The sequence below is a fragment of the Canis lupus genome, chromosome 35 (genome assembly GCF_048164855.1).
Source record: "Canis lupus baileyi chromosome 35, mCanLup2.hap1, whole genome shotgun sequence".
NCBI lineage: Eukaryota > Metazoa > Chordata > Mammalia > Carnivora > Canidae > Canis > Canis lupus.
The window spans coordinates 3,944,713-3,957,104 of record NC_132872.1 but is presented as its reverse complement, the minus strand read 5'-3'; the positions used below and the strand labels follow the sequence as shown (position 1 = coordinate 3,957,104).

The following is a 12,392-nucleotide window of genomic DNA, read 5'->3' as shown; positions in this document are numbered from 1 at the left end:
AGGCTTACAGAGCCTCAGCTATTAGTATCTGTTGTGCTGAACTTTCAAATAGCTTCTTTTTGCCTGGGGACAGGAGGGCAGCTGGCATTTTGCTGGTCTGGAGGGTTAGGGAGGATGTAGGGAGAAGAATTTACCCAAGTCCTCATTTGTTTTGTCCAAGGAGAAGGCATTTGTAGCAAGTGTCATCTGCTCTGCAGAGACTGTCCAGACAGAATTTTCTTTCCTTGCTGCGTTTCCATGGAAATGCTGCAATTGCTGGGCTTTCAAAATATTCGTTTTTAGGTATTTTTGTGGTAATAATATGAGAGTCAAGTTAACTAAAGAATGTGGCCAAGGGGCCGCTGGGTGGCTCAGCGGCTGAGCACCTGCCTTTGGCTCAGGTTGTGATCTCAGGGTCCTGGGATCGAGTCCCATATCGGGCTCCCTGCAGGGACCCTGCTTCTCCCTCTGCCTGTGTCTCTGCCTCTCTCTCTCTCTGTATGTCTCTCATGAATAGATATACAAAATCTTAAAAAAAAAAAGAGTATGGCCAAGATAATCAACCTTAACTCTTTATTACACAGCTTCACTAGATGCCCATTTCTATTTGTTTCTAAACCTGTGAAATCATTCTTCCATGCTATTTTCTGTTCAGTCGTGCACCACACATGCACACACACACACGCACACACACACCCCACAAACACCTCAGACACTCACATTTACACATATTCCTGTACCCACCCACTGTAGAACCCAAACTAAAAAAAAAAAAAAATCAGTCTCCTAAAGGGATGATGCTTTCAAGAGCAAGACTGCTTTATCCTCTATTTCAATTGCCAAACTGTCATGGTGTTTATTTAAGAAATAAAAGCTGGTAGTCGATGCCAAAGAAAAACGATCTCTTCAAAATGAGGGAAGGGCAGTTCACCCTGTGGAACCAGTGTCTGTTAGACGTCTTAGGGCAGTCAGTTGTAGCCGATCAGGAGGTGAAGGCTATAGGGTAAAATACCTCTTTCCATAACCACTCATCCATAAGCCTTATTATTTCTGCAAACCTCCTAGTGTCTCCCTTTCTGCCTTTTTTCTGTTGCCTCTTTCTCAGGCTGCTTCACTCTGCAGGCAGGATGGGCTCCGTGGGCTGGCCCCTCCTGAGCTCACTGGTTCACTATTAGGACTAATTTTGTGGAGTGCATTCAAAGGCCCCTTTGACTCTACTCCTGCTAAGGTTCTAGAACTTCTCGAATTAGGTCCATTGTTTGGATGTAAGCATTTGGGGCCACAACCACGTGTGTTCTCTGCGAGGAAGAACACGTAAAACCAGCAAAGTGTGTGTATCGACACGGACCAAGTAACCACGGCCAACCAAAGAGCAGACCCCTGAAGGAATGGGTCAGAGGACAGGTGTGTTTGACCAAGAGGAGCATCTAGAAGCGAGTGAGACATGAGAGTCATTCTGGGAGTAGTGGATTGATGGGAAAGATGCAGTGCTAACGTGTTAGGATAAAAAGGGATTACCCTATGGGAGAGAAACCAAAATAGAGAATAGTAGGGGAAAAAACAACAACACGTGGCTCCTGCTACCAATGACCTCAAATACTCCATGATTTTACTTGGTTTGGGCAGTCATTGCCTGTGGTAGCTTGAGGTGAGAGACCATTCTGACTGGGTCTCACTGGCTGCCTGATAATTAATAAGTTAGTAATAGAAATGGCTTTCCGGTGTGGATTCTTTTCAAAGCAATCCAGACATGCTCTTCAATGATAAATCAGATGGACACATACACAGAAGGAAACCCATAGGACATTCAGATAGGAAAATTGCAACCTAAGAATATAATATTGATCCTTACTCATAGTGTAGGGTTATATATGTCCATTTTATATATGCCTTTATATATGCTTATTCAAAAAATTACATTAGGAGCATGCAATTAAAATGTGCTGCCATTAGGAGGTAACTATGTGCACGTGGCCTCATGGGGTTGCACGTGGCTCATGACTCAAGATTTCTAAGTTGTAAATAGTGTCTTAACTTGATATCACAATTATCCTCAAACTGATGTTAAACTTTCTGGACTTTGGATGTCTCAGTGCCTGAGCTGTACCTGTGTTTCAGTTTAGAGAGCCATTTCTTCTTGACATCAGCCTTTGGAGAGAGACCATAGCAAGTTAGAGCTGAAAGGGATTTTAGAGACAAGCGGGAGAGCCCAGACATACATGTGCATACACACGCACACACTCACCAGTTTAACTAGGAAGTGGTTGAAGTAAAGTAGTTGTGTAGGCAGAGAGGGGAAGAATCAATAATTATTGCCGGGAAGTATCAGTTCCATTCAAGAGCTCTTTTCCTTCTTGTTTGTTTTTGTAACAGAAGGAAAAATAGAGAAAGACGTCACTAACCCTTTGTCTTTGGTGCTGAAGTCTCCTTCTCCATCTCCAAGCCAAATTCTCTTTAATCACTAGCAATTTTATTTGACATTTTATCCTCTTTTAGGTAGACCAGCGCTTCCTTTCAGGCTGCTTACCCCTGGGCTGAGCCGCATCAAGTATTGTCCTTCGTCATTTATCTCTTAGCTGGTTTTCTGTAGCAGAAAGTAGGTTTTGACTCTGCCTCAGACAAGAGTTTGTTTATAATATAGTAGAATATGTGAGCAGAAATGTGAGAAAGCAGTTTCAATTCACTAGTGAACCACATCTCAGGTCAAAATCATGGTAACATTTCTAGGAATCAACATCTAGTGGCCTGGAGTGTGCAGAGCACATTTTTCTAATAATATTGATTTCAGAGGTCAGAGTATATCCTCAGATGTCCCCCTAGTCTTAACCTAGTCCCTTTGTAACACTGACCTCTCATTTTTATCTGGCAATTTGTCCCCAATTTCTTTGCCCCGCTGTTTAGCCACATGACCATCAGGAGGAGGGAGTGCCATGAGTCATGGTGGACTTCCTCAGAAAGAGAACTTGAACACAGAAGTGTTCAAGTTTTATTAAAAATAAGGGGGTGGGGATGCCTGAGTGGCTCAGTCAGTTAGGTGTCCGATTTTGATCTCAGTTCAGGTCTTGGTCTCAGGGTCATGAGTTCAAGCCCCATGTTGGGCTCCACAGGGAGCTGAGCGTGAAGCAAAAAAAAAAAAAAGAGAGAGAGAGAAAGAAAAGACCTCTAAGCTATGAAGCCATTACAATAGCTTAAGGATGATACTGAGAACAAAATTATCTTGAGTCAAAGAAAATTCTCAAGATCCCTCTACCCTGATCAGTCTTCTGTCTCAATGCCTGTCCTCCCGCAAGACATCAAGTTTCTAGAATCTTAAAAAAAGAAAGAAAGAAAGAAAGAAAGAAAGAAAGAAAGAAACAAAGAAAGAAACAAAGAAAGAAACAAAGAAAGAAACAAAGAAGGAAGGAAGGACACTTGGGTGGCTCAGTGGTTGAGCATCTGCCTTTTGCTCAGGTCATGATCCTGGGGTCCCAGGATCGAGTCCCACATTGGGCTCCCGGCAGGGATCCTGCTTCTCCCTCTACCTGTGTCCCTGCCTCTCTCACTCTCTGTGTCTCTCATGAATAAATAAATAAAATCTTAAAAAAAGAAAAAGGACATCAAGTTTCTTTTCCTTCTCTGACACGACTTGCTTGGTGTCCACAGTTTTTATCTCTCTTTTCATATCTTTTCTTTTCCTTCCTTTTTTCTTTCTTTCCTTTAGAAATATCTAGACATGCCTGTCTCTAGGCTTTCCTTAGATATCCTGGCACAAAGCAGCAAAAGCAGCAAAGAGAGGCCCAGCTCAACCTAGCATCCTGAAGGACCAAATCCAGTATTGATCTTTTACCAATTCCAAAATGAAGAAGTACTTCAAACTTTCCCGTTGCCTTCTAGTGGGAACTGGAGGTGACTTGCAGCAAAAGTATCTTTTAAATATAATCTATAGCACTTCCTATATTCCAGGCACTGTTTCTAAATGATACATATAGATATGGATGTCTTTATAGATCTAATGCACTCATTTGTGTATATCTACACACAGACATGCACACATGTCTATATATCAACTTATTAATAATATTTACAACTCTGTGGGGGTGAACACTATTATCCCCACTTTGCTGATAAGGGAAATCGAGGTTTGGAGGGGGTAGGTTATCTGCCCAAGGTTGTCTAGCTGATACATGGTAGAACTTGGGGCTTTACACTCTCTCTCTTTTTTTTTTTTTTTTTTAGAGAGAGATTTTATTTATTTATTCATGAGAGACACAGAGACAGAGGCAGAGACACAGGCAGAGGGAGAAGCAGGCTCCCTGTAGGGAGCCTAATTCAGGACTCGATCCCAGGACCCTGGGATCATGCCCTGGGCTGAAGGTAGATGCTCAACCACTGAGCCACCCAGGCGTCCCTAGGGCTTTACACCATCAACCGCTATGCTATATTGCCTTTCTTTACAATATTTTTTCGGAGAACCCATTATCTTTTACCGAAAGACTTCACCTGTAGAAAATGGTTTTGCTCTCTAGGCAAAATGGCAGCCAGAAAGTGTGAAATAACATGAAGCACCAGTGACCAATATATCCTGAACTTCCTGATTTCAAACTGATTTAAAATAAATATATTCATGCATGTAGGAATATATTTCCCAGCTTCTGTGGTCTGGAAAACTTGTGTTTTTACAACCAAAGAAAGGTTTTTTGTAAAGGAAATAAACTGAATTACAACCAGATTATAAGCTGCCAAATGACAGGGACACTGAATAAAAATATTCTGTGTTCCTTATAGCAATCCCCACAATGCCATTGGCCTATTAATAATGCTGCATGTTTACTTAATGCATTAATAGTAAGTAATTTAATTTCCATAATCTTTGATGAGCAGAGCAGATCCTATATTCATTTTGTAGATTAGAAAACTGAGGCTCAGAGTTTCTCACCTGTCCAAGAAGGACATTGTTCATACCTCGTTCCATGCTGGCCCTAGGGCTTGTTAATCTCGTTAACTCAACCTCTCCTGCCACATCTGGAGCCTCTGCTACCCAAAGAACAAAGAATAACTTGTCTGAAATTTGAAGGCTATTTTTGTCTCTCTTTATTGTTTCTTTTCTTATCCCTAATTACAAAGGCCACACCCTGATTTATTTGCCATACTGAGAACAAACTAGATGAAATACTATGCTTCAGGTGGTTATCGTCCATGCTTTTAGCATGGAAGACTTACAGAAATGTTAGAACCGGAGGGCAATTAACCATTTTATTTAATGCTTTCTTTCCTCAACCTATTTTACGCAGGAAGTCATAGAGAGCCAAGGGTGGAGTGATTTACTCAAAGACACCATGAGTTCTGAAAAAGAATAAGGGCTAAAATCCACATCTGATTCCATCACTTTTCTGTGCATACTGAGCTGTTGGTTGGTTGGTTGGTTTTTCCTGGTAGACCCCTGAGCTCATCTCTCTGGCCAGCCAGGTGAAGATTCCTTATTTCTAAGCAAGCATCAAACTCATCATTTCCCTCCATCATTTTATGAGCAGGAGTGTTACAAGCAGAGCCCTGTGGCAGGCCACCGGAGATCTAGTTTCAGTATGAAGAAGAGCTTTCATTACATGAGTTTTCGGTAATTCAGTCTAGCTCCTCCTCATTTTCGGTGCTTATTCTGTTCAAAACATTATACTTATCTCTTTTAAAGTTGCCTGACCAGTAATATCACCCTGACTGCATTTCCGTGTCTTGAGTACCATGGGGAAATGGCTCACGCTTATATTGAAATTAAGATAAGCTACACTTTTAGCATCCAACCTTCTAACCCACCTAGCACCCTGAAAAGAACAACATAATTCAGCATAGCATACCTATTTTTAAAATTAATCTTCCTTCGGTCCGTATTGAACATCACGTTCTTTTTCACATGTTTCCAAAATCATGGTAACATTTCTAGGAATCAACATCTAGTGGCCTGGAGTGTGCAGAGCCCTCGTTTCTGAAAGATGAAATAATCTATGTCCCTCATCAGTCCTGTGTTCCCTCTAGTCCCTCACAGATGGGAGACCTCTCTCCCTGCTCTATGATTGCAAGTTTCCCCGAACCACGGGGAAGTTAAGCCAGTGGTAGTTCTCTCCCTTTGAAAGTAGAGACATTAATGGAGTCAACGTAGCAGAGATGAGTCATGAGTATAAATATAGGTGTGCTGATGAGAAGGACTGACTGGCTGAGGGTAGGCTGGATGACCCCTGTCTGACTTTCTTGCCCTTGTCCCAGCCCTGACCTCTCCTGTCTGCCCTGAGTGGGGTCTCTGCTCTCTCCCCGACAGTTGTGGACATGGATGGAAGACCTTCAGAAGGAGATGCTGGAGGACGTTTGTGCGGACTCAGTGGATGCGGTCCAGGAACTGATCAAGCAGTTCCAGCAGCAGCAGACCGCCACTCTGGATGCCACGCTCAATGTCATCAAGGAAGGCGAAGACCTTATCCAGCAGCTCAGGTCAGCGCCTCCCTCCCTGGGGGAGCCCAGCGAGGCCAGGTCAGCATGGGCAGTGCTTTCCAGTGAGAAATGCCCTCGACTAGATGTGAGATAAGTCATGTCCCAGTCTTGGCTCAGCCACAGCCGGCTTTGTGGTCTTGTGTGAGCTTCAGTTTCTCCATCTGTCAGATACAGAAATGCCTGTGTCATACCCAACTTGAGTTTAGAATGAAACAGTACATGGAAGAGCTCTGATGTTTCAAAGAACTAGTTATTATTTGTGATGTTATTCAGCAATCAGTAAGTACCAGAAACATAGAAATTAGCAACATTCAACACAAAATAAATAACACCTTAATCAGAATTATGGCATATTGGGTTACGTGGAGAAATAACCATCATGGGGCATAGTGTTATTTGGCTTCTGATCTCAGGCTGAACCCTAGACGCTGGTGCCCCAGTTGGCAAAAATGGTTGGCTCTGGCCCCGTGGGGATATAGAGAATGGGTTTCGTTGTCCTACTCTGCCCTCCATCACCCACATGTGACCTTTCCACCATCCCTTGCTGCCCAGAAAATACAACTCCTTCTGTATCAACCTAAACAGACACCACTACGAAGGAAAATCCTGTCGAAAACCTTATATTCATTTAGAATCCTCCACACCGTTGCCCCTCCTTTCTGCTGGCATCAATATCCAGTTTCCTGTCCCTGTCAAGGGCTCTGGCTCCTCAGACAAAATGTCACGAGGCCTTGAGCAAGCCCACAGCACCACCCCCCATGCCCAAGTGCTGCATAAATAGGACTCGGTGGCACTAATGGTGTCTGCCCGCAGGGACTTGTTCCACCTGAAATCGCCGAGTGCTGGGACAGAAATGATCTCATCAGCAAGTCCCGGGCCAGCTCTGGGGCCTGAGGGAATCACCTCAACCGGACAGGGTTGTTGTCACCCCTCCCGTACCTTTGTCCGATTAGACAAGCTAGGAGGGTTACCATAGTTACCGCAGGAAATTAACCATGTCGATTGCAGACGACACAGGAGACGTGGCGGGTCCTCCTGTCGCCTCCTAACAAGACAGCCTCTTTCCCCTCCACGTCCCCAGCTCAGCATGACCGTCTTCCTGCCTAGGGACCCTCCTGTTCTTGGCTCCCGCAGAAAGTTCCAGATAGCAGGCAGTCCGTCCGCTCTCTGGGCCTCCGATGCCTCCTCTGCGTGACTAAGGGGCAGCTCCGGGAGCCCCGTCAGCCCCAGAATTTGCAATGGTTTTGTGTTTTCCGTCCAACTGCTGTTTATAAGCTTGGTGGGTTCCATTCTGCGTGGGCTGGGTCTGCGGGGATGACACCTGCGCCCGCCACCAGCCTTGCGTGATGCCGAAGGCCTGAAGGCTACCCCGTGAGGCGGCGGCCGCGACAGCCTGATCCTGTTCTAAGGCCGAATTCCAGGGGTCTCCAAGGGAAGCCTGGCTGTGTGCCCCGCCCCCCGGCCCCCGGCCTGCCTCTAGCCAGGGCTCCCCTCCCCGATCTCAAGACAGGTGAGAGGAAAGGAAGCGAACGGGGCCCAGCGGGAAAGGGCGGCCGGCTCACGCACACGAGCACGCAGACCTCGGTCTCTGCGGCCCTTCTGGCGCTCATCACCAAAGCACCTCAGGTGGCTTTTGCAACATCTCTGTGACTCCTAGTGAGTGTGATACTGACAAAACGGTCAGAAGTCATTCTCTTCCTCCGGGAAGCTGCGAGATGGAAAACAGACGGAGAGGAACGGTCCGAAAGAACGAGCATATCCTCCGACCGCGGAGTCCTCAGCAAAGGCATAAGCAGATGATCAAGTACAGGCCTCATAGTCTGTTCACGACTGGGGGATCTGTGCGATGCTGGGGGTTTGTGCCCCCAAGAGGCCAGAGTAGAGGGTGGAATTGGAAGCTCTCAGAGTGACAGAAGGACGGGCCCCTGACCACTGGCCTTCAGCCCCCTTCGGAAACAGCGTGAGCTCAGATACTGCTGCTCCTGAGACACACACAGGCCAGTAGGACCGGTGGTCAGAAAGCCTGCTGCTGATTGTCCCCCTGTCTTCTGACTTCTTACATTGCATAAGACACCAAATGCCACAAGATCATGAATGTGCCCGTTTATATCAAGCTTTAGGGCCCTAGAGAATCTAAACTTCTAAACACCTGTAATTGTCCTGTTATGATGATCCCTTTGGAGGCCTCCCCACCCCTTACTTCTCTGAGTAGCTCAATAGGTTTCCTTTGGGTTCCCTTCTATGACATGTCACCTCCCCCTGCCACTCTCATGTAGACCCTCCTGCTCAGAAAGTGCACATCTCCCACCTGCTTGGCTGGGTTCATCCTTTTCTTTTAATGCCCAAATCAGAACTCATCCTCTTAGCAACCTCACGGCTGTCCCAGCTTCCTGCGCGCCTACCCTCTACTCTCCCCAGCTGGACCTGTGTCCCAGTCAGCACTCGACACTCCTTATGTCCTTTCAGGATTAACAGCCATTCATGCAGCATGTTTCTGGTCCCAGGGCATATTCACATGCACGGTCTTACTTGACAGCGAAGCACAAAGTGAGCAGCACGAGGGTTATTAAGTCCACTCTGCAGGAGGCAGTTGGGGCTCCAGGAGATGATGTCCCAAGGCCGCAAGCCCCCGTGTGTCAGCGCGGGGACTTAATCTAGGCTTGCAGCCTCTAGATCCCGTGCTTTCCTAACTACCGCTTGGAGCCTGTGTAATGACACAAGCCCATGATTTTGGCAGAGCATTATAAAGTGGGTGAATAATTCTGGTAGCCATGATCTCTTTTTATTTAACAACAATCCAGTGAGGTAAAACTAGGAAGGGTGATTTTTTTTTCATATGCCTTTAGTTTGTCTGCTCTTACACATTGTGGTCAGTGTGTTTGCTCTCATGCATGCGCACGTGTGTGTATTCAAGCTGTGCATAGTAGGCTACATGTGTGTGTGGAACCAGTCCCTTTCCCTAATATGTTCTGCTACATAGAGCCCTTTCTGTACGTTCTTTTGTCCGATCCCCTTCACGATTCTGTCTGAGGAGTGGGAGAGCAGCTAGCCTCGGAGCTACAGCGCTGTGAACCTCAAAGAAGACATGAGTATTGTTGGTTCACCTACTAAAGAGATAGCCCCAGGGTCATAGTAGGCGTTGATAAATGTCTTCAATGACCCAGGTGGTGATTCACACCCCCCTTACACACATGAGGAAGGCCCCCTGCCCCTATATCACTTTTAACATGGCAAGGCCTCTCCCTTTGCCCCCCCTTACTCTGCCACAGGGACTCGGCTGTGTCCAACAACAAGACACCCCACAGCAGCTCCATCAGCCACATCGAGTCGGTCCTGCAGCAGCTGGATGATGCCCAGGTGCAGATGGAGGAGCTGTTCCACGAGCGGAAGATCAAGCTGGACATCTTCCTGCAGCTGCGCATCTTCGAGCAGTATACCATTGAGGTAGAGGTGGGGGAGGGGACTGGGAAAGGAGCGGGAAGGGAGTCATGGAGAATTCTGGAGGCGCTGCATACTGGCCTGCTTTCTGGTCCAGGGCACTGTTTCAGGGGCTGGGAAGGGAGCCTCGGGCAGTACCGTAAGGGAAAAGTGAACAGGGAGATTGTGTATTAAGGATACATGTCTAGAATCACCGAATTCCCAATTCACATCTCTCCTTTTTCTGTGCCTCCGTCCTTCTCACCTGCTCTGCCAAGCAGAGCCTCTCTGTTTCATTTTTCTGTCTGGGAACTACTTCACCGAGAAGGTTTTTGTGGGGATTATTTGGACCCTTGGTACTTTTATTTCCTGAAAGACCATGGCGTTGGCCATTTGAGTTAGTGATTGGATCCTTTAGCTTCAGGAGTAGGTAGGTGTTAAAATTTGGAGGCCTTCTCGGCTGATGACTCTAGGTCAGGGGCCAGATGAAGCCACAGAGCAGTCAGGAAGTCAGGAGCCACGGGGAGAAAGGCCTTTTCTTCAGTTTGCTTTGTGCTCGCTAAGAAAGTAAGGCTGTGTTGACACCATCTTGGTTCATCTCATAGATTTCCCAGTTCCTTCTGGAAAGGTTGGAATCATGTTCTGGTATATTTATATCCCCTTTGTGATGCCTATTAATAATGTGTGCTCCACATAATATCCACCTTTTATTATTTCTTACTTTGAAACAGTAACTGAAGCCAGGCCGGTAGGGTTCCTGGGGTGTGAAGAGTATCCAACACCCAAAGGCACTTTGTCCTTTTCAGGGATGGGAAAGGGTTAAAGGAAAGTGGTACTATCTTCTCTTTGCTCCCTGCTGGTGTGGTATGAGGGAAAGCACTCTCCACCCATCATTTTTTTTAACATTTTTTTTTTTTTTTTGCATTCCAACCAGCTCCTCACAGTTGGGGCTTCTGGGTGTCTGGGAATGATCTTCCTAACAATATCTGTGGAAACTTCATGAAACTGGTTTGGAAGGAAATTGCTTTTTTTTTTTTTTTTTATGTTGAAATTCTGATATCCTAATCCCAGTCCCAGGCGGGACTAGAGAACTGTCCTGGCAAGATACTCTTTTCTTCAATTCTGTGACCAACAATGTTTATATTGAGAATCAGAAATATACAAGAAAAACAGTCCTAAAGCAATCCTTCCCATCTCTTACTGTCTTACGATCTTTCTCTTCTTAAAACCACACCTCTACCTTTGCCTCCCTGGAAGCCACTGCAGTTTCTTGCTTAAGACTATCTCTTTAAAAGGGGGGCATTCTGGACAGTTTCTAAAAAGGAAAGGGTAAGTCTTTAAATCTAGATCTCAATTATCCTTCCAACTTATTCTATGACTTTGGATGAATTAATGTGTCCTTTTTACTTAATTCATTTTGAATCTACACTCAAAAGGATTTCAGGTGGCCAGTAGTATTAAAACATAAGTTGTGGGGCGCCTGGCTGGCTCAGTTGGAGGTGCATGTGAATCTTGATCTCGGGGTCGTGAGTTCAAGCCCCTTGTTGGGCATAGAGAGTACTTAAAATGAATACACTTTAAGAAAATAAATGTATACTTAAAAAAATATGTTGCAAGAACAATGAAGATACTAGTGGAAAATTAGAGATTTTGATAGGCAGCAGAGTGAATATGGTGAACTTTAAAAAGCTGGGATGACAAAGGTACCAAAGAAAGGTAAGAGGGGGTAGGAGTTGTCAATCTTTGGTAACTGTGGGTGAGCCTCACCGAAATAAACAGAATTACATATGGTGCAGGCCCCAGGCACTCTCACCACCCCTCAACTCCCCTGGACCTACCAAAGGTGAATTTATCCATTGAGAAATTATGTCAGAAAGGGTGGTGATTCTGCTGTTGTAGTCTTTTACGTACTCTCCTATGATTCCAGATCCACATCGAAAACTGCGTAAGAGGAAGGAAACAATCTGAGAGTTTGGATGTTTGAGTTTTATTTCATTAGATGGCATGGTTTTGAAGTTTGGGTTGCTGGTTTCGTTGCAGAATGTGTCAGATAGCTTCACTGCGCCGTGAACTGCACCCCTGGTGTTAGCTGGAGGGGGTGAGGGCCATCACTAGGGTGTGCTTACCTACAGGGATTCTGGGAAAATCCATTTCCACTCCTGAAAAATAATCCAGAGTGTATGCCAAAATTATGCTTAAAAAAAAAAAAACTATAAATCAAATACTTTAAAGCTGGATCCTGTTTAAATGGTGTGCCAGAGGAGCTTGTTATTTCAATTATAGAATTTGAATTCTTCAGCCTTTGTATTGTATAAAAATTTACTCTCCTCCCCAGCCTCCATACTACACAACAACTAGGATAGTTGGTATGTAGTAGAGCAAAAGTGGGGACATCGTATGACGGTCTAGTAAAATGACGGAGATGCAAATAGTGATTTGGTTCAACAGCATCTGGGTTAGGCAGTGACATCCAGGTTTTAGACAGGGTCTTGTTCCCCATGTAGGGTATGGCCCAAAGCTTGGGAAATGCTGCATTTCAT

At 45.4% G+C, this 12,392-nt stretch overlaps 1 protein-coding gene across 25 annotated transcripts in view; it reads left to right on the top strand.

The window, feature by feature from the left end:
• Positions 1–12,392, top strand: part of KALRN (kalirin RhoGEF kinase) — a 657,335-nt gene that overhangs the window by 341,278 nt on the left and 303,665 nt on the right. For 21 of the 25 annotated variants that reach the window (XM_072811621.1, XM_072811628.1, XM_072811618.1 and 18 more), the window contains 2 exons: positions 6,266–6,474; positions 9,705–9,879. In XM_072811621.1, coding sequence (XP_072667722.1) covers positions 6,266–6,474; positions 9,705–9,879 — 384 coding nt within the window. The remainder of the gene's footprint in view (positions 1–6,265; positions 6,475–9,704; positions 9,880–12,392) is intronic. The other 4 variants (XM_072811625.1, XM_072811623.1, XM_072811640.1 and 1 more) reach the window with 1 other exon arrangement.